The 24,772-nt window shown below is 42.4% G+C and overlaps 1 protein-coding gene across 6 annotated transcripts in view; it reads right to left on the bottom strand.

Annotated features, from left to right (window-relative positions):
* Positions 1-24,772, bottom strand: part of LOC148414687 (receptor-type tyrosine-protein phosphatase mu) — a 148,960-nt gene that overhangs the window by 65,958 nt on the left and 58,230 nt on the right. For all 6 annotated transcript variants that reach the window (XM_088429132.1, XM_088429130.1, XM_088429134.1 and 3 more), the window contains exons 7-11: positions 21,340-21,633; positions 8,046-8,354; positions 6,810-6,919; positions 2,362-2,563; positions 911-1,013 (exon numbers count right to left, since the gene is read on the bottom strand). In XM_088429132.1, coding sequence (XP_088285258.1) covers positions 911-1,013; positions 2,362-2,563; positions 6,810-6,919; positions 8,046-8,354; positions 21,340-21,633 — 1,018 coding nt within the window. The remainder of the gene's footprint in view (positions 1-910; positions 1,014-2,361; positions 2,564-6,809; positions 6,920-8,045; positions 8,355-21,339; positions 21,634-24,772) is intronic.

Raw genomic sequence — 24,772 nt, 5'->3', positions numbered from 1 at the left:
CCCAAAACAAAACAAAAACAAACCCTTTTTTTGATTATTGATGTTTTGTAATACAAAAACTGCCATTTCAAGGAAATTATCAGGTGTTTTCGAACCTAAAGAAGCTCAAGATGTCACAGGTGCCGTTATGCCGTCCACCGCTAGGGCTACCGGAAGTGACGTTATACCAGCTAGAAATTCGGCTACACCATAGCGATACTCGGCTATTTCTGGGGCGCTAGAGAATGCTAAATGGCAAGAAATGTTTTAGATTTTTTGGAGATTTTGACAAAAGCCAAACTTTCGCCAACAGATGATGTAAGTCAATTCAACAATTCTCATTGCAATGCTATGTTGTATGTGAGCCCACGACATTAGAATTTACTCAGTCAATCCCAAAGATAAATTTGTATATTTTTTATGAGTCCAAATATTGTCTTAAGACTATTGGGGATAATTTGATGAGAGCACCAGTGCACAATTCAAGTCTATTTCATCTTTCAAAAAATGGTTACTGCTGCATTAAAATACAGCAGGCCTTTTGCAGCAAGTTTCACAGGCAGCCTGATAGTGTCTATGAAAAAGATGAAGCAGGTAGCTTGCGCCTTCAACAAAACAAAACGATGACTTAGCGCAAGTCCTACCACAAAGGCGCTAACAATGCCCTGTAAACGCACGACGAATCTCGCTCAAGTGGGTTTCTCGGCCGACTGGAAGCCTGCTGACGTTTGGGGTGAGACTTCCCACTAACAGTAAAGACTCAGAGACATTAGCTTGCGCCAACCATCCTAACATTTTTTTCCCCTCAACTTCAAAGCCAAAACGCCAGAAGCTCCGAGCACAAAATTCTTTGATGAATCTCCTAGCGTGCTATAATGCTCGCCTAATGTTGATGTTTTGGGGTCGTGGTGCTTTTACTGACAAGGCTTACCTGACGGGAGCGCCCCTGCTCTGGGCGGGCTTCAGCAGGACCGTCACCGTGCTGTCCGTCTGGTTCAACGACGTCTCCTGGTCATACGCCGGCATGGATGGCGCTGAGAGACAAAATTAAGATGTTATCATTGGTATTTATAGTTAAATAATGAGCAATAAATTCTCACCAGGAATTATTAAGGACAAATTTAATTGCTAGTCAATCAATGGTTGTGCTATTTCTTGAACTAATGCTGGATACTATCTCGGATGACAGTTCAACAATGCTAAACAAGTCAATTGCTCCAACCATAACTTTATTTTGCTTGGTCCAGGTGTTGTGCAAATATTTTTAATTTGTCTCGCCAATTTGAGGTGACATGCGGATGGTCTGATTTTGGTTTGTCAAGTAAATGAATTTCCATGAACCCCAACAATGTGTTCACAGAACAGTCTTTGCTGTATTGAATGAGTAGTTCTATAGATTTGTATATGAATGCCCCACTGTGTGAGTGCCCATTGAACGCACCCCCAGTCAACTGTGCCACTGAGTGCACTATTCACTTTCTTATGGTTCTCCACCATCTATTGATTGTTAAATACAGTCTTTTTTTGAGCGAAAACCTTATTCATGAAGCTGAAATCAATTGGCACAATAAATCTCGCAGTCCCGCATTGGAAACACAACGCCAGAAGCACTCAGCTCGCTACAGTCTGCCGACATGATTCTTCGAAACAGAAGGAGAAGTTTGATACAAAAAATTATTGGAAGGATGGATCAAAAGCAGAGGTGTCAAACATATGGCCCACGGGCCAGTTCTGGTCAATGAACGAGTTTAATTCGGCCCACGAGATGAATTTTGAAATGAAAAGTATAAAAATTAGCAGATTTTTTTTTCAATGAATGAAAAACTTGAAATGTTTTATGATTAATAGTAAAGTTGTGCTGTTGTGCTTGAACTATTCTGGACAGTATTGTACTATTTGGACATCCCTGAAATATAGCTAAATGGCTAGCCAGATAACCATTTAGCTGGTTAGCTGGCTAACTAGAGAGAGAGATAGAGACAGGCACAAAGACATGGATGGATGGATGGATGGATGGATGGATAGATAGATAGATAGATAGATAGATAGATAGATAGATAGATAGATAGATAGATAGATAGATAGATAGATAGATAGATAGATAGATAGATAGATAGATAGATAGATAGATAGATAGATAGATAGATAGATATATAGATAGATAGATAGATAGATAGATTAGAAATCTAAAAACTGGTAAAAGGATTCACATTAGCGTAGAAATCTAAAAACTGGTAAAAACACAAGAGGATTCACATTAGCACACTAGCATAAAGCAGCAGGAAAATAATCAGGAAAACAAATTCCGCTTCCATGACTTGAACAAGGGTGCTAAGCGCTAGCTCAGCCCATGACTTATTCAACAGGCCCGCAGACACCGACCTGAAATCTTGGTGGTGAACTGGGTGGCCACGGCGGGGCCGTAGCCCTTGGCCGTGCTGGCGCGCAGGGTGAAGGAATACGTGGAGCCCGGGTGGAGGCCCGCAAAGGCGTGGGCGGTCTCGTTTCCCGCCTTGGCCACTTTGCCGCTTTGGTTGGAGAGGTCCAGCTCGGGGTCAAAGGAGCTCACCGCCTTGTAGGAGATCTGTCAAGGACATGAATATTCAGTGGAGAGCGTGTGCGCTGCCGCTGCTCCAGGGTATGAGCTTGAAAACATCTCCGACCATTTAGTCTGTTCTCACGAGGGAAAAAAACTGAAACTGTACTCCATTGCTTCTTCTCCATGGTTTATCTATAAACCATTTATTGATAGTCCTTTTGCTTCGTACTGTCCAATGCTGCGGAATTTTGAACTTTGTACATGCAAATAACAATGAAAACAATAAGGTAATAACACACATGAAACCATTTAAAAATAAAACAATACATAGTAAATAAGTACTGGTATAACGTGTTAAAAACATAAGAATAAAATGATGGATGTTTGCTAACTTTTTTTCCATACCGTTACTAGTAGGACTACTCAACTCGAGTGCTCACCGATACCAAGTACTGACACCACCACTGATTCATATTAGCTCCCCCAAAAAACCTGAAAACACTGAAATCAAGCCCCCCCCCAAAAATCTGAAATCTGTACAGATACCCCTAGTACTAATGACACTTCCTGGGGAAAATACATAAATAAATAAATCGATCCTATCAGTTTCTTCAGCCACTGCCTACGTTGGTGACTACTCAAGAATGGAGTGCTCGTATCGGAAAACCTGGAAAAAAAAGTAGGATCGAACATGGCTCATTTTTATTCCTTGGCTTTCATCTTTTGCAGCATTGATTATTTTGTATTTTCTGTGGCCCTAATGAGGATAAGCAGCTGAAGAAAATGGATGGATTTTTTTTTTTCCTTTCGGGAAATGTTCCGAATCAAAAGTAGTAGGAGTGTCTGTACTTGACAGAGACGCGATTAGCAATAGTCATTTAGATTGCAATCAGCCGGTCCTCCCTGAAGAGAGTCCAGTTGGTCCAAAACGCCGCATTCTTGCTGCTCTTGTTTCTTCAGCTACAATTTGCCATTCACATAATAATTGCACATTAAGCGGTACTACAAAGGAGTCTTATTTCCAATCCGGTTTTGACTGCCATTCAAGACCTGAAAGGCTTCTTACACGCCGGCAAAGTGCGCCTAATGATGCCGGCGGTGTAAGTGCTAAGTTGATGGCTTCCTGCGTCTTTTCCCCCCGCCATAACTCAGCGCTTTACCCGACTCGTTTATTAAGAGCCTAAGTGGCGAGGTTACAGCCCATTTGTTCATTTCCCCCCCTCCGCACACACGCCCAAGGTGTTGATGATGGCGTACGTATTTATATTTTATGCCTTCGCGATGCTTCATAAATCCGGACACCCGGTGTTGAGGAGGGGAAAAAAAAATGTAAAAACAATATTACGCAGAATGGGATTTGCCGACATGTTTTCCATTATTTCTGCTGTCACATTCATTAAGGACGCCGAGAGAGGCGGTGACGGGTAATTTCAAACTGAAACGTGGCGATATGCGCTTGGGCGGCGCAGACAAAGGGACTAAATGAGAGAAGGCTTCCGAGCATTTCCAAACTTGATGGACACAAATTATGTGGCGCTTCAAACTCCCTTTTGTCTGCCTTAATTGGAATGATAATGGAGCTTTGGCTTTTTATGAGCGGCGCATGTGCTGTTTTCTTGAAGTGGGGACTTGAGTTGTTCTGAATGGATATTAGCAAAAGTACTTGCCTTAATGCCTCCCCGCAGAACTCGCACAAAGGATGGCGCTGACACTTCCCGGCCGCGTACCTGACAATCGCGACGTTGTTGGCGGGCTCGTTTTGGAAACGTCGGAAACAAAGGCCTCTTTGACGTTAAGTCGCCAGTGTGCGGCTGTTTGAATTTTTCAAATGTATGAACTACATATTCAAGGTATTTACCAGCAAGGACAGTCAGCGGACAGAAATAGTATGGTGCATACTATGGATGGGGCAAGATCTCGTACAACAAGATCTCGCGAGATTAGAAAAGGACTTAATTACGCTGACCAGAGAATGGAAATCCAGATCCAGAAATGAAAAACCCTGCCGCATTTTGCCCTTAGCCAAACTGTGACAGTGTTTTCCTTTCTGGACCTGATTTTCCCATCACTAACGCTGACGATATATCGTATGGCACCTTTTGCCAGCATAAATTAGCCATTAGCTAGCAGCACTCAAGTTCTCCTCATCGTTTTGTGAGAGCAGTCAGATTAATTCTCAAAGGCAATTTAAAAGACAGGAAATGACTCGCTTTGATATTGACAGCCTGACAGTTGCCGTTCATACCGATCACTTTTGAACAAACAAGGCTGACTCAAATGCGTTCTGCATAAGCATAAACGTTTTTGTCTTTGTTTTTATATATATATATATATATATATATATATATATATATATATATATATATATATAAATACAAGTTTGCGTCAAAAACAAGCCAATGTAGCTAATTGGCTATCTAGTTATTATGAATATACACAGATATGAATGTGAATTGCAGAAAGAAAAAGTAGGAAAAAAACAGATGTTTTACATGAATAGCAAACTGTAAAATAATACATTCTGTTTACAACATATATTTTACGCATGATTGTGAAAAGCTGCAAGCGTAGTCAGCAGCAATGAAATAAACAAAGCTGAAATCAGCAGTGAATGGGTCCCATGTATTGTCACGCCAAGCAGAATACTCCGTGATGGGGATGTGAATGTGACAAGAAAGCGGCAAAAATAGTCGGCTCCATTGTTTGAAATCAAAATTAACAGCTGGATTATCAGATTTTCAGGCGTTATTGTGAGCAAGTGAATGGAACAAAAAGCCTGTTGTTTGTGGGTAGTAGCAGAAAGTGGTGTCTTCTGAGAGCCTGGAGGCGCTTATGTTCCATAAAGTGGATCTCTCACACACACGCGCGCACACGCCTTTCCCTTTTACGTGTCGTATGAAATTTTAAAGAAGATAAACAGGCGAGACGTGTCGCTCTTTAAGCCATTAAGCCAACCTGCTGTGTGCCGTGTATTTTTCGTATTTTTTTTTTTTTAATGGACATTGTTTGTGCATCTGCTAGACGAAATAAAGCCCCCCCCCCACCGCTCAATCCTCGTTCTGGCCCAATGAGAGGAGACCCCCGCTAACCCAGTCAAAATAACGTAGCACGGTGAGCAAACAGCGAGGGGAGAGGGAATCAATCTGTGGGAAAGGCGGCCCGATTACTTCCCAAACCAGAGGCTTGCTTAAGATCAATGTGTGTGCGTGTGTGTGAGTGTGCGTTTGCCTTGTGGAGGCGTGCGGCCATGAGTCAACATTGACTGGCCACCGCAGCCAAGGCGAGAGAGACTGTGCTTTCAATCCAGTTCATAGGGCAAAAGACGACTTTATATACAGTGTAGTATCCCGCTGCTGCTGTCATAAGCTCGTATGGCTGTCGGATTGTTTTTACGGCTTCCCAATCAAAGTGCTTCGCTTATATTTGTACTGTAGAAGTATCGTTTTGTCTCTAGCCATCCAGAGATGGGCAATCTGTCGGTAGTGTTTACTCTGCGTTTCAGAGTTTAACAAATTGAAATGCAAACTACACAATCTTGCTAAATGCATTTTATGTACAGGCCTAACGTCAAAAGTTTGGAATTAGGTATCAGGAGATTGAAATTTGAATGAATAAATCGCTTGCACAGTTGAGCAAAGCATTCTGGCAGGATTTTCCGTGGACGAGGAGGTGACGGCATTCAAGTAACCAATGGGCACATCGCAAAATGAGAATGATTTCACTCTGATTGGCTCTTAACCACGAAATGGAATACAGAAGTTTGAACACCGCTCCCCATCCCCAAATATGCATAATCTGATAAATTCGCCTTGCTTTTTACCTATAGTGTATAGTTACGTGGTCTAATGTGAATTTTGTTTTGTGTGAGCATCTCTGTAAACGATTTTTTAAAGATTCCAGATGTTGAAAGCTGTCTGAAACACACTGATGCTCCCTAGATGCTCATTGCAGTCTAGTGCCTGGGTAACACACTAAACCAATGTACATCTTATATGTTGTTGCATGCATGCTAGGCATTGTAGTGTGGGTTTAGTGTGTTTTGTCATAACTTTCCCTACCTTATTAGGATGATTGAGTGCTTGAAGACTTCATCTTAGGCAACTGATTAATTGCCAGCCCAGTTAAAATGGTTCTTGGACGTCTATAGTCGTCAGTGGCAGTGAATGAGTTCATAGCTATGATATCGTTTCATATTCAAGTATTTGTATTAGATCACATTCATGGTATTGCGTTGTTTTATTCACTAAAATAATAATACATGTATTGGAAGGTGGCAAAAATACATGCGTACCTCATATTGCGTGATGACGCCGTACGTCTGCGCCGGCTCCCGCCACGTGACCACGATCTTCTCCTCGTAGGCGCTGCCCTGGATGGAGTCCAGCGGGACGGCGCCGGGCACTGCGGGACACCCACACGCGGCACAGATTAGCGACACCGATGAATAAAAGTCGGCGGCGTCGCCTTCACTCTGATTTATCTAGCTGCCGACAATCATCCAAAGAGCTTTTCAAGGACGTCCATTACACAAATGGCCGGTGGCCAAAGTCAAAGATATTTTAATGGGCGCATTTCAAGTCGTTGACAATAACGACACGCGTGCTGCATGTCGTACGGCCGGGATGAGTGACGTATGGGCAAGCATAAATAAAGGAAGGCGACCGCCGTCTCTTGACAGGGGTACGTGGCATTCTGCTTAATTTTTGATGCAATATGTCAATGAATAAACTTTTTTCAATTATTTTGAAGGGGTTGGTTCAAAAGTTTGAAGTAGTTCATATGAAACAAAAAATGTGTTGTAGCCTGTCTTGCTAAAGGTAGCTATTTTTAGACTTAAGGGTGCGTCATCTCTGACAGAATCTTGAAGGGGGTTTTAAAAGCTTCGATTTGTCCTAAGATAGAAAAAAAAATCTATTCGTGTTTTGTTTACGTTAATATTTTTTCTTATTTTTTCTCCAATGAAGGGGCGCACAACTAAATAAAAAAGTTGGGTTTGATGAGTACATATACACAACCCAGCTATTTTACACTCCATACTCTTTTAATTCCCTAACAGGGTTGTATTTTTTTCTTTTCAAATCAAAAGCAAATTAACTTGAAAATGAAGCAACGTATAGCTGTAATTTCTTACAGTGACTACTTGGCTGAAAAATATTAAACACCAGTGCAAAAAGGTTGAGAACCACTTATTCATAGAACACATGTTTTTTTGTTTTGTTTTTTACAAAAATGCTTGACCATCTTTATAATTTGATATGCACCTCTGTGTTGTGTCATCTTTAAGTGAATTCTAATGGGGTAAAGTGCATCTTCATCAGGTATGTGAGAGTAACAGGGTTTCTGCAGGTAAATCTAATTGAATGTTTTTTTTTAAAACCCTGGCGGCCACATATATGGTGTTTTACAACAATGCTTTACCATATTTCTAAGTTGATATGTATCTGTGTGATTTGTTTACGTGAATAAGTGAACAAATACAACGCCAGGCGGAAACGACGATTTTGTTTTTGGTGGGAGGTACGCTCACCATCCTCGTCGGTCTGCACCACCAGCTCGGCGCTTTCCTTGACGCCCTCCGGGTTTCTCAGCACCAGCTTGACGCTGAGGTTGGTGTAGGGCGTGAGGTTGTGGATGGTGTGCTGAGGGTCGCGGCCCTGCGCCTCGTAGCACACCTCCTCGCGGGTCTGCTCCTTGCCGCCGGCCCGCGAGCGGTACTGTGCCGTCAGGTTGAAGCTGTGGCAGCGCGTCACGTTGTAGCCCAGCGGCTCCCAGCGCACCGTCACCTGCTTGGATTGCACGTCCAGCACCTCCAGACGGCGAGGCCCGTGCATGGGTTCTGCGGGGAACGGAGGGAGGACGGAGTGTGAGGCCGCATGCACGCCGTCAATTACGCCAGGTGCTGCGTATTAGTCTGGCCCAAATGAACAAAATGGACGTGGCGAATGCGGACGCACGGCCGCCGGTGATGTTCTTTTCCCGCTTGACACGCGCTCAAATTTCATCCGTTTGAAGTCGACGCCTTTCCCGTTTCAAAGGCGCAGCGTGATGGGAAGCAAAGGCGCATCCTGTCGAGGCGCATGCCGACGCAAAGCCTCAGCGGGACTCGTCATCCCTTCACACTACGCCGTAGGATGCTAATAATTTTGTAAGAGAGCACTAAATAGATGATATTATTTTCCATTTCACCTGCATGATGGCGCCCACCGTGGCTGCCGTCTTCTGTTCGCTGAGGTGAACAGAGTAAGAATTTCACTCTGGTTTCGTGCTATAAATGTGACAATATTTCTCTACAATCTTTTCAAATGGCAAGCAGCTGCCTATTATTGGCACCTCAGATAAACAGAAGGGGTCACTTGGACGGCTAATATATGAAAGGTCAGGGGGCAAAGGCTTCATAGGACCTGGTTAAATTCACATCTTTATTGTTGTTATATTTTGTAACACAGACACTCTTCTAATATGACACACTTTGTTTTGGCTCCAATTCGATGGACATTGTGTTGCTCCTTCCAGTCTGGACATCTTGGTCACCGGGGCGCAGCATAAAACAGACATGAGACACACAGGAAGTGTGGAAAAATGTCGACACAGACCGCACTATGTTCTTGACTTGATACATAGCCGAGGGGAAAAAAAATCCAACTGAGGTGACTTTGCCAATAGGCAAGAGCTTACTGAATTGTCTTTGTCAAACTAGTTTTTGAAGCTGATAAAATCATCGTTTGAGACGTTTCCCCCCCAGACAGATGTTTTTCCACTTTGCAGTCTGGCAGGTTCGCGGCGCACTAGCTAGACGCGGGCCCCCGTCGTTGCGTTTCCCGCAGGGCGGCGGTTTGCGACGTCTTTTCATCTCCTCAAGCGCGAGGGAGCGCATCGGCCACTTGGCATCTGCTGCGTCTGTCGCTCAGCCGTCGGGAGGCCTAGCTTTCTTCTAGCGTTAGCGCCCGCCTAGCTAACCGCACGACCTCCTTTCCTCAACGTTAGCCTCCATTTTCCCCCTGTCTTGTAACTTTTTTTTCTAGATGTTGCCTTATTTCTCTCCAAAGTGTTTCTGTGTCGAGTCCCCCCAACACAATCAAGCACCTCGGTGCACCCTATGAATGTTAAACATGGCCGCCCGCCCCGTCCGCCGGCAGGGCCGCGTATCCCCTAGGGGAGGGAGCCGAAATGGAGCCCGTCTCCTCCCTAATAGCGGCTAAAGTGCTAAGTTCCAGAGAAATGGGCTGCAAATTTAACCTGGAATGGAAATTGATCCCATTACCTTCAGGCCGCCCGCTCGCCTTCACATCCTTGTCGGAGAGGCGGGACGGCACGGCGGTAAAATAGGGATTAGGGATGGGGGGGAGCCGCGGAAAAGGCGAAAGCAAGAATGGTTCCAGGCGATAGGATGTCCCACCCCGGTGGACCAACTCCTTATCAGCGGGAATTAATGGCAACAGATGGAGGAAGAAGGTGGAGTCCAATACACAGGGGAGGGGCTAAATATCAATACCAACATCAGTGCAGAATTGACATTCAAGCAATTAACCGAGTTTACGTGCAGATTTTGATTTTGTCGTTCCTAGAAAAATTACATGTGACGTGATCCATTCTTATCCGGTATTAATATGCATCACTACATAGAAAAAGATTTGGGGGTGGAGCTATACGGTGGTCAAGGGTTGCCATGACCACCCTCACACATAGAAGCTTTTAGCACATGTGATGTCAATTTCAGTCCACAGCATGTAAAATATTGTCTCTTTGAAAGTATTAATTCTACGTGAAAAATAATTGAGTTATCAAATGAATTAATTCGATCCCAAACATGTAATTTTACCTTTTTGGGAGTCCAGACATCCAATTCCAGGTATTTATCCATATTTATATAGTTATTTTTAGTCACATTTTTTTCCAAATATTTTCAAGTATTACGATAAATGATTATCTAAAAATTGCTGGTACTAAAAGAGTTGATTACATCATGAGTAGGTTATTGCGGATTTACGCATACATTTATTTATGACCAGTTTCTATTTTATTCCTTTGAAGTCGAACTGTATAATGGACAACTAAAATGTTTTTTTAAAATGACAGATTAATCCAACTAAGCAGGCCCGCTTTGAAAATAATTCTTGTTTTTGAATGAAGCGAGGAACAATAGAAATAGTCAGTTTCATGGATGGTTGAGACAACGTGAAGTTGTAGCGCAGACGGCTAATAAGTCAGCTGACAATGGAAAGCAAACCTTGGGCTCTTGTGATCTTTTCTTCCCGCCTGCCATTTGTTGACACATGGACCCCGTTTGTTGACACGCGGGCGTTCCACCTAAATGAAAGTGTGACACTCCGCACAAATCACAGCGGGCACATTCGGGCTTGTCGGCTCAAGATTCACACTTTGCCACTTTTGTCCTTTGATTTGATGTTTTTTTTTTTTTTTTTTTCTAATTTGATTTGTGTGGCCAGCCACCCCGCAATTGTGGCGGTGCTAAAGCGAGCCCCTTTTGGCCCGCCTGAGTGCAGCCTCCAGATAGTTCCGCATATAAAAGAGCTTAAAACTTCCATTTTCTGCCCGGCTCACCCCGATGAGATGCTTGTGAATTCCGTATGTCTTTTTTTTTTTCTTTAATCTTTTGCCTCTTTCCACTCGCTTGTGCAGGTGCTAGCTTGTAGAGTAGCCAAGTGATGATCAGATTTTTTTTGCAATTTTTGGATTATATTTGTATTTTTCCATCATTTAGTTTTACTGTTTTTTTTCTCTCAAAACTTACATTTATGTAGTTCTACCTGTAATCTTACATTTTTGCAATATTTTCCTCTAAGATTATGTATTATGAATAAGAATGTCCTGAAAATATGGATTTTGAGGATCTGCCAATACTTGATTCAATAAATTTGGCAATGTATTAGGGGCAGAAAAAATGAACATTTACTCATACAAGACACGTGATTGGCAGCAGTAGATTTCAACTCCAGCCCTCACTGGTCAGTGGTTGCAAGGGGAACCGATCACGAGTCTTGTAGGAGTGTCCGTTTCCCTCATGAAATTCAAAACACGCTGTTAGCTAGACGTGAAGCAAGAGCTAGAAAGTAGTTCTTCCCGGCGTCACTATTACAACCCCGGCTCTCCGTGAGACTACAGCCAATGGGATGGGAATGGGAAGAGACAACAGTACAGTTACAGTGTGAGGTTCAAAAATGTAAGATTTAAGTAAATATGTGTACTTCAGTTGTTTGACGTCTGAGGAGCAACCGTGGCAATTGCATTTTGAATAAACTCATCTGTATGTATATATATATATATATATATATATATATATATATATATATATATATATATATATATATATATATATATATATATATATATATATATACTGTATGTATGTGTATGTGGTGGACAAATTAATATCGCCGCTGCAACACTGATATGTGAATCATTTGAATTTGACATTTAGGCTTCCCCTCCGTCCGTCCCTCCCTCATCATCATCATCATTATTATTACGGTATGACATTTGAATCATGTTGTCGCAAATTAGCAGCAAATTAAGGCCCCTTGTCAAACAAGTCGGCAACCCCCGCAGCACCAAGGTTTGCCCACCTGTTTCAAGCATGACAAGGCTTTGATAAGGTAAGGAAATAATAATAAATAATACAAGTGCATGGCAAAAAAGATGATATGTGCGATATGTTTTCCTTCCTCAGATCTTTGGCGCTTGTGTACTTCAAGCGCTGTCTCCTTCTGCCTGCCTCTTGTAGGGAAGAGCAATTAGCTTATCAGATCATCCTCGGGCGCCGCAAGCACACAGAGTCTTTATCGGATCCGCATCGATTAAGCGCGGGGACGCTGCCGACTCCCGAACAAGGATGAGAACACTTTGCCGCTCGTTAGACATCGGCGTGGAGTCAAGGCTACGGCATCTCTCATAGTCGCCGGAGATGTTCTATACTATCTATTTTCCGAGAACAAGTCCCGATACGGCTAGTGCTAATATAATACACAAAATTACCCGTAAAAATAACATATTTTTCATTGTTCTAATTTTTCATTTCTACTTTGTGAAAGTAAAATGGCTCTACGAGAGCAGACGATACTAGTAGCAATACCTTAAAATAAGTATAAGCATCAGCCTTATATCGATACTCGGTACTGATACTAGTATCAATACTTTAAAATAAGTAAAAGCATCAGCCTTATATTGATACTCGGTACTGGTACTCGCCTACTAGTTGCTATGCTGTATATATAGTATATTCCAAGAATGCTTTTTTTCTGAAAATTTAATGAAAAATAATGACAATTTTCTGTATTTATAATTTGTAACTTCTTTGAAATGGTCAAACGGCTCCAAGAGAGTGGTTGATACATGTGTCAATTGCCATGACATGTACTGATATCTCGAAACAGTGGTTCTCAAATGGAGGTAAGCGTACCCGAGGGTACTTAAAGGAACTCTAGGGCGTACTCGCAATTTTAAATAAAGAAAAAATGCATAAATCCTTGGCAAAAACATGCAAAAATCCTTTAGAAATAATTTTTAAATGTATAAATGTTTAAATATAAGTTCATAAAACAAATTTTATGTGCAGTATTCAATTTCATTATTTTCAAGAGCCAGATTCTCGCCATACTGGAATGGTTTGGCCCAACTTGTCACGTGCCACCACTCGTTACCTGTCAAGTTGATGATTTATTTTTATGAACACTACTCTTGTTCAATGTTTTTTTTTTTGTCAAAAAATTCTTATTCATAAGTGAGAACAGGTCTTACAGTTTGAGTTGATTATTTTTTAAATATTTCTTTTTTAAATATTAATAATTAAGTTAATTATTTTTTGTGAACAGATCTCTACTGTAATCCCAAAAGTTGTTTGATTGTTAAAAATGATATTTTATGTTTGTGTCGATACTATATCTCAGTAAGCACTATCATTTGCTACTGGGATGACAATATGATACATGATTGTGTATCGATATTTTCCCTTCTCTAATTTATAGAATATACGTCACAAAACTTGTTGCAAACCTAGGTTTAAAAAAAAACATAAACAACATATGACATGACATATGGATACAAGACATAGCGATACAAGACTCAAGATTCATACCCATACTTTTTTTTTTTTTAAGTATAGGTATAGTTTATCCGAGCAGTTGCTAAAAATTGAACATTATGTAAAATGTGTGTATCACTACTGCTACAATACATAAACAGGAAGAGGAGAGTGTATGTAATTTGCAGATGAGAAAAACAGAGGAATTGTATCTGGTATGCATCTTGTCTTGTCAGTGGCAAAAAATAAAATAAAAATCATGTCAATGGCCAATATTAAATCACAGGGTTTCTTTTCACTGAGGTAAAACGATGTAAAAAGAAAAAAATAGCAAACATACACACTAAAAAAAGGTTTTGCAGATTTGTTTGCCGCCGCCTATTACTCTGCGGCGTCGGCGGCTATTGAGGTAATGACACGGCTTGAACACTCAGGAAATCATTTTCATATCTCGCGGATGCGAGACACAATGATAGCTGGCGATAACCCACAATCAGAGCAGCCATCACCTGTCCTCCGGTGCTAAAGAAAAGCTGGGGCACGGGGGGGGGCACGACACCAACGCTTACGTCAAGGAGGACAAAATAGCAAAATTACCATCTACTATCTATCATCTTCGATACCACTTTTTTCGAAACGATACCAGGATGAGTACTTCAATATTGAGCAAAGACCAATATCAAGTAGTGATACCACAAATACTATTCTTACCAGTACTTGTATTCAGCCATTGAGTCGTCACAGATAGCGAATACCGATAACATTAATACCGTTGATATGCAGAACTTACCCACTAAAAACAATGACGTAATTTGAAAGAAAAATCTACACATCCCACGAATTAATTTTTCCTTAAAAGTTCATAGAAGAAAGTATTCTTTAAATTTGTCTTTTCTTCTTGATGATAAAACAAGTCCAAGCGAGTGATCGATAATCGTATCGGCTAGCCCCATAGGGAGGATACCTCGCTTTCAGGCCAGTACTGGAATTTCATATTGGTACTCGCCCATGCGTTATTATAACAATACTTCCATACTACGGCAAAAAACATTAAAACAAGTTATCAGAACTCACAACTAAACAAATGTGCATGCTAATAGATGTAGATTGACTATAATCCGATTATTTGGCTGGTATTAGACTGATATCAATATCAGCGGGCGGCTCGGTGGAGCAGAAGTTCAAATTCGGCTGGCTTCCCGTGTGCCGTTTGCATGTTCTCCCCGAGCCTGCGTGGCAGTGGACACTCCAAATTGTCCTTCGATGTGATTGGGTGCGTGAATGGTTGTTCGTCGCTGTGGCAACCAGTTCAGAGTGTCCCCCGCCTACTCGCCTAAAGTCAGCTGGGATAGGCACCAGCAGGCCTGTGACCCCTGTGAGAATAAGCGGATTTAGAAAATGGATGGACGGATGGATCGATATCCGATCAGAATACCCGCAACCTTTCAAAGCCATACACACTAAAAGTCACAAATTCCATTTTTCCATTTTAAAACTAATAAAAGCTTTTCCATTGTATTGTATGGAATTATGCCCCCTGCCTCCATATACAATATCCATATACACACACGCGGGCCGGGCACTCCACCTTGGGGGCGTGGATAATCAGCAGGATTTATTGAATGGTGCTGGCCGCTCCTCACTCCATCAAGTCCTTCTTTATAGGCCGGCTGATAAATGACACTGCCACCCTGACTGAGCTTGGAGGGGGGTGTGGAATTGAAAGTACAAAATGGACCAGCCTGAGCTGTCTGATGAGACCCCCCCCGCGCCACCCACCACTAAGCTGTGAAGGTGGAGATGGATGGCTGATTGTCTCCCTTCCAAACAATACAAATAGAGCTCCCTGCAAGTCTTGTTTTATCGCTAAATGTGTCACCCACGTCGGTGACTTCACAGCGTGTGACTCTATTCAATTTATATTTATTCATTTAGTGTCTACATAAGTACACCACAGCGATACAAGGTGCAGTGCAGGGCTCTGGGTTTCATGCAAAAAATATATATTTAAAAAAAAAAAAAAGCTGTGAAGTTGGATAATTTGCAAGTATCAAACAAGAAAATAATATTTACTCATTTATTCACAAAGACATATATACCCATGTTGTAAATATATTTATAGAGCGCCTCTTTCCAATGCCTTCCATAGTGATTAACAGCATTAAAACATCTTAATACAATAAAATTGTTGTATAAAACCCGAGTGTTTAAGTGTGTAACAAAATAAACACATACATTTCTCAAAAGAGTTACTTTCACATTATTTAGCAGTAAGTTGCTGCATGTGCCGATTAATTTGCTCTTAATTTGAAAAGAAAACTAAACATTCCAAAGCTTAAAAAGACAACAAAGTTTTGCAAAGTAGTAAGTATCAAACTAGCACTAAGTTGTTCCATGTTCCAATTAATTTGCTCCAAATATGAAAATAAATTAAATGTTCCGACAGTTGAAAAGATGACATTTTGCAAAGGAGTCTCTATGAGAAAAAGCAATAATTTGCTCCATGTTCCACTTGCTTTGCTCTTAATTTGAAAAGTAACCTCAACTGTTTGAAACTTAAAAGGAAAACTTTTTTTTTTAAAGAAGTCACACACAATTTAGCAATAGGTTGCTCTATGTTCCAATTAATTTGGACTTTTTACGTCAGACTTGTTGATCTTTGCTGAAACCCCGCTGAAATCTCTCGTAACCGCAAAGCGCTTTCACGTACCCCCGTTTGAGAACGACATTTTATAAATCAATCTGCAAGCCCGCGTCATCATTTTAGAAGATGCTGCAACACTATTTCGGTGTGGGAACAAATGACGAGCAAAATGAGATTGCGTTGCCTCCTCGCAGTGGCTGAAGGTCAGCAGATTATTCATGTTTAGCGGGGACAGATCGGGACGAATGGCCCCGACCCCCCCCCCCCGGCCAGGCCGCCAGTCAAACGACGCAAGATGGATGACGGCGCGCGGCGAGGAAGCGGCTCTTGATCTCGTCCGGCTCCTCTCCCTGACAGGCCCCAGCGCAAGCCCGGGCTCCTAATTGAGCGGTTAGGAGCGGCGGGCCCGGGTGCGATACATCACCGAGCCCCCAGACAGGACGGGACACTTCCCCGCTCTCCCTCTGGCCCGTCTGGGACGTGCTAATGAAAATCTGTGGCGCCGGCCGGCTCTGCGGCTTTGCAAACTGAGCAATGTTTGCCACGAGGAAAAATGGAGGCGCTAACTTCGGGGCGAGGACGTCCGATATTCACCGGCGGACAAAAAGCCGAGCGGCCTTGAGAGTTTTCGCGGCCCTTGTTGTCAAGCGCTCTTTTTTCCCCGAGCATTTTATTCTTGTTATCATTCCAGGCTTAAGTGCAGGCATCTCACAGCTTGCTAACATTTTCCAAATGTCTCCATTTGTCAGCATTTGGCAACGGCGCTCTCGCTTGCATTTTGGGTGTGAAGTTTAACAAGGGCTCTCTCTCCAAAATGATCGGGCGCCCCGGGTGGTAACTCACACTTTTCGGCAACGCTGTGGAGGGGCCGCCGTCGCCACTTCCAGCCCCCCGGCCGGGAGGCGCATTCAACTTTTAACAACTCTGCGGTTGAATTGTGTTGTTGAGTCCCAGCAGTGGCAATAAGTAAAAGCTCTCAACTAGCAACATAATATACGCTGGTGCCTTGAGATACAAACGGTGTAATACATATGTTTTTCAAAACGCAAGCCGTCGTGTGTTGTATTGTGCCAGCTTGGGATAAAGTACCGTAAACCCGGGACTATAAGTCGCACCGGTATATACGGTAAATACATATACAGTTCCTATCAAACTTTTATACAAGATCTTATTCAACTTATCAGTGTTTACATTTTTAATGCCATACTTTAAAAACTCTTTTTCATTCACATCGTTTCAGTTTGATTTCATAGTTGTGCCATAAATTGACACCTTGAACAGAAACACACATTTGCTCTACCGGTGGTTCGCCTCCTAGTGGTTAGTAAATAAAAAAGTGCAGCTAAGCCGCAGGGCTCAAATCATGAGAAAAAAAGTTGCGGCTTATAGTTTGAAATTCACAGCAAATACTTCATCAATAAAGAGGCTTCAAGTTTTTTATTGCTACTCCCAGTTTGAGATTCGCGTAAAACCAAAGAATAAACAGAACTCGCTTTTGTATTTTAAGACAACCGCATAACTTTGCCATTAAAAGCTTTAAAATGATTAAAAGCTCAAAATGAGCCTAAAATTTCTCGCCAAAATTATTTTTCGCCAATCACGTAATTAACCTTGTGTTCCAATACATTAGGAGGGAACTTTGACTGTTTTTACACCCTGTCGAGTGTGTCTGTTTTACATTGCCCCCTAGTGGTCAAGAGCAGAAGGAGCAACACAATGTCTATCGAATTGTAGCCATCACGAAGCGTGTCATTTTTCTTCGCTTGAACTGTTTTACCGTTGCGCACCAGCAGAAGTTGTCAACCGACTCGCCGGCTGATGCGGGAGATAGAACGCGAACCACTAGCGTGAAAGCGTGCATGATGGCGGCCCGCGTCGCCGTGTAAAGGTCGGAGATGGCCTCCATCCATCTCCTTGTTGTTTGCCCAGTCAGACGTGTCTAATTAACGCTCGGGCGAATGAAAAGCCTCCTGTGAGAGCATCGACGAGCGCGTACAATGGCCAGCGCAAATGTGACATAGCATTGGCCACATGAGTGAAAAGACCCTCATCACCTGTTGGCCCTGGCGAAAAAAAAAAAGCAGACGAGACAGAGTTCTGTGGGAGGTTGTGGGAGGACGAAAATAACAAAAAAAAAAAAAGTCTTCTTTATATCTAACTATTATCAGGGCCGGTTGAAAGTAGAATGGAGAAGTGTGCTGCTATAACGTCACTTGTGTGGAAAAGGCGATTTGCGAGCCGCTCAAGGACGCGTTTTGAAACGAGCGCCGGCAGAGAGCAGACGGTATAGACTCGCCGCTATTGTTATTTCTCCTCATTCTCAGACAGACTCGTCTGTTGATTGGAGCCCGGCGACCAAGGTAAACGCGTGTACGACGCTTACTTGGAAATGAATCAAAACCTGTTGTTGTTTGAAATTCTGAGGCCAGAGACATTTCACAGCAGGTGTCAAAGTTTTCTGAAATGTTTACAAGGCACGGAACAATATGAAAAGACCCTCATAAAACTCACAGTTGGACTACCTTGTGTCAAACATTGCTTTTTAGGAAAGTGCAACACCAATGCTGTGCTTTGGCTTTAGAATTGCGCAACATCACTGCTATCAAGTGATGTTCAACACTTTTTTTCCCCTCAAACAGATATCAGTACAAGTACTCAGTACAAGCACTCAACCTTTAAGTACTCAGCAATAGCATGACCAAGTAATGTGACCTCAACTACTAAAAAAAACACACAAAAAAACACAGTGACCGATAAATTTAAAGACATTTTCCTTTAAGTTTGGTGTAGGAAATACCAATACCAAGTAATGATACCTCTGCTACTTTTGATACGTACAGTATATTTAAAAAAAAAAAAAAAACACACACAGATAATTTCAAAGATATTTTCCTTTAAGATTAAATGCAATTGCTGGCAAATACGCACATTTAGTGGCTGGTTCCTTCCACTAAAAAATAATAGACAGTAATTGGTTCATAAAGATTAATTGGGGTACACAAATACACCTTAATGCAAAATAATTTGATCCAACTTTTTGATTATATGATGAAAAGATCAATAGAAAAATGGATTCTTCCAATACTCAATAGTGATATACATTATGTGTATATATATGTATGGATATACAGTATATATATGTATGGATATACAGTATATATATACAGTATATATATATATATATATATATATATATATATATATATATATATATATATATATGTCAAAATATTATACCTTCCAAACAGTGGCAGCTACAGGGTGTTACCATGAAGTTATATTTCAAAACGGATAAAAATTATGTAGTTTTGTCCAGTTTTGAAATCCAAACATGGTAACATTTTAAGATGTTTCTAAACAATGAAATAAATGTCATTGGACCGACCAATAAAGAAACTGGAAAATTACAGTAATTACCACACTCAAATTTGGTCAAACTTTTCACTTAATCCACACTTTTGTCCACGTCTTTGTGGGCAAAAAACTACTTCCCGTTTGTTGTTTTTTAATTCTTACTGGCTTGTTTTCAATGCACGCTCGCTGATAGCTACATGCTAACACTCATCACGGCGGCTGTTTGTCACCTTAGCTCGGAAGCCACCCGAGAACACAAGTCGCATTAATTTAGTAGCACTTCTTGGCGCTCTCTCCTCGTGTTTATAAATTCAAACAGAAGTGCTTCTCAAGGTCTTTAAATGTTTTCCATTCACCGCCTTTAATTATTCATGCGCTATCTGCTGTAATTTTTCTCACTGATTTTTTTTTTTTTAACCACCCCTCCCACTCCTTCCATCCTTTTTGCTAAATTATGGATGTCGCGCTCCCCTCGCTCGCTGGGAAGCGCCGCTTCAGTCGGCTCGCGTCGCTCATAACATCTCCCCAAACACGCCAGTCGAGACGCGATTTATTCGTCGTTTCCAGCCCCTCCCATAAAAGCTTTATCTCAGATTTCACGTGTCTCCTGAGCGGGGCGGCGGCGAGCGCTTTGCAAAGTGCTTCACTTTGATTTACGCTCTTGACAGGGTGGATTTCTTTCTTCCTTTTATTTTTTATTATTATTTTTTTTTTATATCGATGACATTACATGAAGAATCACGCTGAATGTGGCGTTTGTGTCGGAAATAAGGATTTGACGGAAGAAGAGTGGACGGCGAGGTTATTTTTTTATGTTAGCCATGAACTTGCTAGCTATAGCATTTGTAGTGAATATTTCGAACTTCAAAGAAGACAAAAGTTTTTGATTGGGTGAACAAATTATGTACATTGAGGACGCTTGATGGTAAAAACGTCAAAATTATTTGATCCCAAGTACCTTTCGGAACTGATGAGTACCTTGTATCCCTGGTTTTGGACAATAGACAGCTCGGTCGGCGTCTTATTTTAGCCATTTTAGCATTCGCACTGAAATTTTACACTCAATGTGCACTCAATGATGATTTTTGCCACACAGTTAACCCCCACAGTAAAAAAAAAAAAAAAAAAAAACGACTCTGGCACTGAGCCTTGTGACCTCTTTTGTGGGAGTAGACCACATCCGCGCTGACTCCAAACACCTGCTCAGACTCCACATCCATCACGCCAGCAACTTCGCTCCCATCTGGCTAGGTCGCGCCACGTGGGAGTCGGCCTCAGCTGCTTGGTTTTTGGTTTGGCTTTTAGGGCGATGTGGGTAGGAATCTGCTTTTTAATCGGGGACCGTCCCTCGCTTGCAGGCAGCGCAGGGAGGACTTTGCGGTCAGTCAACTCAAGTCGGTGACTTAGCATGTAACTTAGTGCGGGATAAAATGAGATGTCTGCGTATGTCAAGTGTCAAGTGTTGGACACAGTGAAGGCACAGACAAGCTACTCTAACGGCTAGCTAGCTAGCCATGGTATCATCTTAACTGAAAAAAAGCTGGTCCCTAAGAAACGAAGCACGTTGAAGTTCAAGATAAAGAGGGCTAAATTTGACATCAGCTTTGGTCACAACTTTTTGACAAAGTGAAGTTAGCTTCTCACGTTAACCTGCTAACAAGCTAGCTTGACGCAAGTTTTTGGCCGAGTTAAAACAAAGTTCACTTCTCACGTTTGCATCTGAACGCTATCTACTTCATGTTTGAGCGGTAACACAAAATGACGGTGACATGGGCATCAACTCACCAGCGCATCTGGTCCGGGCCCTCAGCGGTGGTCCTGGCGCGCCGGTGCCACCCTCTAGAGGCCTGGTGAGCAGAACGCTGATCTCGTACTCTGTGTCGGGGTCCAGGTGTCCGATCTTGTGCGTGGTCTTGTCGACGGGCTGCAGGTCGTACATGGTGCCCGACACGGTGCGGTATTCCACCTCCCGGTCCACGATGGGGCCGTCGCCATTGATGGAATTGGCATTGAGTTGTATCCACAGGTAGGTGGCACCCACGGCGGTCAACTGGGGCGGCGCGATGGGCACCGGAGGCTCTGGAAGGGTAAAACGCTTTCAGTCGGATGCCTGATGACCATCTTGGCCGGTTTCATACGTCACGATAGATGCTAGCGCCGATGTCACGCGCTTGTCCCGTTTTCACGTGCACACGGTTACCTAAAGTAAATATCTGATGTTGTCGGGCTTTATGTGAAAGACGCCACAGTAAATACGTGACAAGTATGACAGTGACCTTTTCTTCCGAGACGTTCCCAATATTTGTCTAATCTGGTTTAAACCTTACGGCATCGCTGCCTTAATGAGCCTTTTCCAAATGTCAGCGCAGGTTCTATCATCTATTTCTGGCATTTGTATTATACCGCTGTGTTCAGCAACACTTGAAGTTGACCCCAACTTCCCAAAGTCGATTTAGTGTTCCCTATGAGTCTAATATACAAACTCTAGATCATCTTTTACACATTTGTAATGTATCAAATTTACATCATAATCAATTCTGATGCAAGTCATGTGTTTATCACATTTAATGTTCATAAAAATCGAATGCATTTTATACAACATGAAAGGACAATATTTACATTAGATTTTGTTCAACTCAAATGTAGCATATTCACATTTTCAATGGTCTATGCCAGTGGTTATTAAAATTTTTTTTTTGTGATTTACCCCCAGGTAAATATATACAGTATTTCTGATCGGACCCCCAGCCCGACCGGCACAACGTATCTTTGGATGAAATAATGCAGTCCGTGTCAGGTTTATTCAACCTTGGAACTCCACTTGTAATGGCATATTTAGTTGCATTTCTGTCTGCCCTGTTGGAAAATTTTGTTGCCTATGAAAAGTTTTGTAAAGGAGTCACTATGATACAACTAAGCGACAAGTTAATTCATGTTCTAAATAATTTGCTCTTGATTTGAAAAATGCCCCACTCCGTCCCTGTTGCAGCATTAGAAAGCATTAAATTCAAATTTCTGCGGCCTTCAGAAACCCCGTTAAAGTCTCATGTACCTCTTGAAGTGCCTTCATGTACTCTCATGCCACGCCTTCAAATATTTAACGTGCTATACCACTCTGATATTGACATCCTATTTAATGTCCTGTAGAGCTCTAACTTGCATAACGTCCCTCAGGGTGATGGTGGAGGATGCCCCTGGGAGGAAGCAGATGGTTAGCGCACGCTGACCTCAAGTCACGGCTCCCTAAACTGCGTCTAATCCAAGCTGCCCAACATCACCTCCAGACAAGCAGCTAATCCAGTAGAACCTCCGACTGTCCGAGGTGTCCCTGAACGCTCTTTGTTTTGATGGCTTTTCAGGTCACGCGTCTGAGTCTGTTTAGACGTCTGAGTCTGAGTCGCGCTTCTTCTCGAAAGATCGCGAATACTTCTTTGGGGGGCTTTAGCACACCCTCAAAATAAATCCAAGCTAAAGCAGAAAATTTACAGAACATGAAGTGAATCCCAACACGGGTAACACAAAAGCAGTCATAGCTTATGCTGATGAAAGCATGGAGGTGCGCTAAGCCCGGCGTGTTGGAAATTCCGGATTAACGGTGTGAAAAACGCTCGAGCGTTAGCGCGCGTCGCGGGTATTAACGGCGGCTGACGGTGGGCGGGCGAACATGCGGCACGGGCGGCCAAACGCCAAGGTCGGCAAGCAGCTGCCGTCGCCAAGCGCATTGCCGACAGCTGCCGACTCCTTCGCTACGGCATCTGCCCACTAACGGCACCTCAGTCTCCATACGCTCCATAGTATGTTCTACGCGATGCGCCCATGACATAACGCGGCATTCTGATTAATATTCCAGTTGCGGAATATGAATTCAGCAGCAAAATTCAATATGTTTAATCGGGCGGCCATTTTGTCACTCGCTTTCGACTGAAAATGGCATCTTCGTTGCCGAGGGCGAAGCAGACAACTAATCGTAGCTCAGGAGTTTTATCATGTGACTTTACCAGTTTAGTCCTCATTGGCCCTGAGCAACTGTGATGTCATTTTCAATGGACAAAATGGCCGCCCCCTGAAATGGAGACAAACGGGTAGATTTTGCTGTTTAATACATACTCCACAAACACAATCTTAACCGTAGTACTGTGTTAAGAGTATTGTCATTGCATAGAACATATTATTGCAAAAATTATTTTTAAAAATGGAGTTAACTTCCCCTTCAAATTCACACAAGTGGTATTTTTTTTACTTAATTATACTTAATTAAACTAGAACATGAGGTTGTGGGAAACCAGAACAAACGTAAATTATTTAACACTGAAATTTAAATAACATACATAGTTTTGTTTGAAAAAAGAAAAAACTAAAAAAAAAACTACCACTACTAAAAACTTTCAACTATTTGAAACTCTGAATAGCTTTAGAATTCAGCAACATAAATTAAATTAATCTGAATGGCAGTGTGTATGATAGAACAGTAAATCTATCAAATATTAATCAAGGAAGGAAAATGAACAAAGTCATACTTGGGGGAAAAAAAAGTACTTTTGTGCAAACTCATTGATGCTGTATGCAAGCGTTGACACCCAAGTGCGCACTATGCCCTTCAGCTGTCCAAATCTTGTCACTTCCTTGTTGATTCATGCTAATAATCATAAATTCTGCTTTCATTTGCCAAAAGCCTCCTTCTCTTTCGTTAAGATGGGGGAGATCCTCGTTACTCCCCCAACCGGTCTGGAAAAGACAATCGATTGCCTCTGGGAAGATGACCGGCCGGTCTGGCTTCCATTTCGATTTTTTTTTTCTTTTTCCCTGGATGGCTATTCTCATTAGCGCCGACACGGGCCAGAATGCTCAGCTGGAGCTCGGTGAACCCGAGGAAAAGGCGCCCGGCTCTAGACGGGGGGAATAATTATCGTCCCTTTCAGAGCCGCGACGGGAGCGGCTATCACTGGGATGGAAAAAAAAAAGGAGGGGGGGGGGCTGATCGGGGCCGATCCATATGGCACGGCGCACTTCCACATAAATCTGGCATGAAAATCAGGAGTGATTATCAGGGATAATCAAGCATTTATTCTCCTCCTGTTGACCAAGGCGGCAGCGTAATGTAATGAGGCGCCATGAAAATTCCACAGGCCGTGGTCACCCCTGAACACATTTGGGGGCGAGGAAGGTGTCACAAGTCAAGGCTCCAATGATTGACAGGGGGTGAGGACAGCGAGTTAAG

This window comes from Hippichthys cyanospilos, chromosome 12 (assembly GCF_059441005.1).
Source record: "Hippichthys cyanospilos isolate Australia breed blue-spotted pipefish chromosome 12, RoL_Hcya_1.0, whole genome shotgun sequence".
Taxonomy (NCBI): domain Eukaryota; kingdom Metazoa; phylum Chordata; class Actinopteri; order Syngnathiformes; family Syngnathidae; genus Hippichthys; species Hippichthys cyanospilos.
The sequence above is the reverse complement of the archived record's forward strand: the minus strand, read 5'-3'. Positions and strand labels throughout refer to the sequence as shown.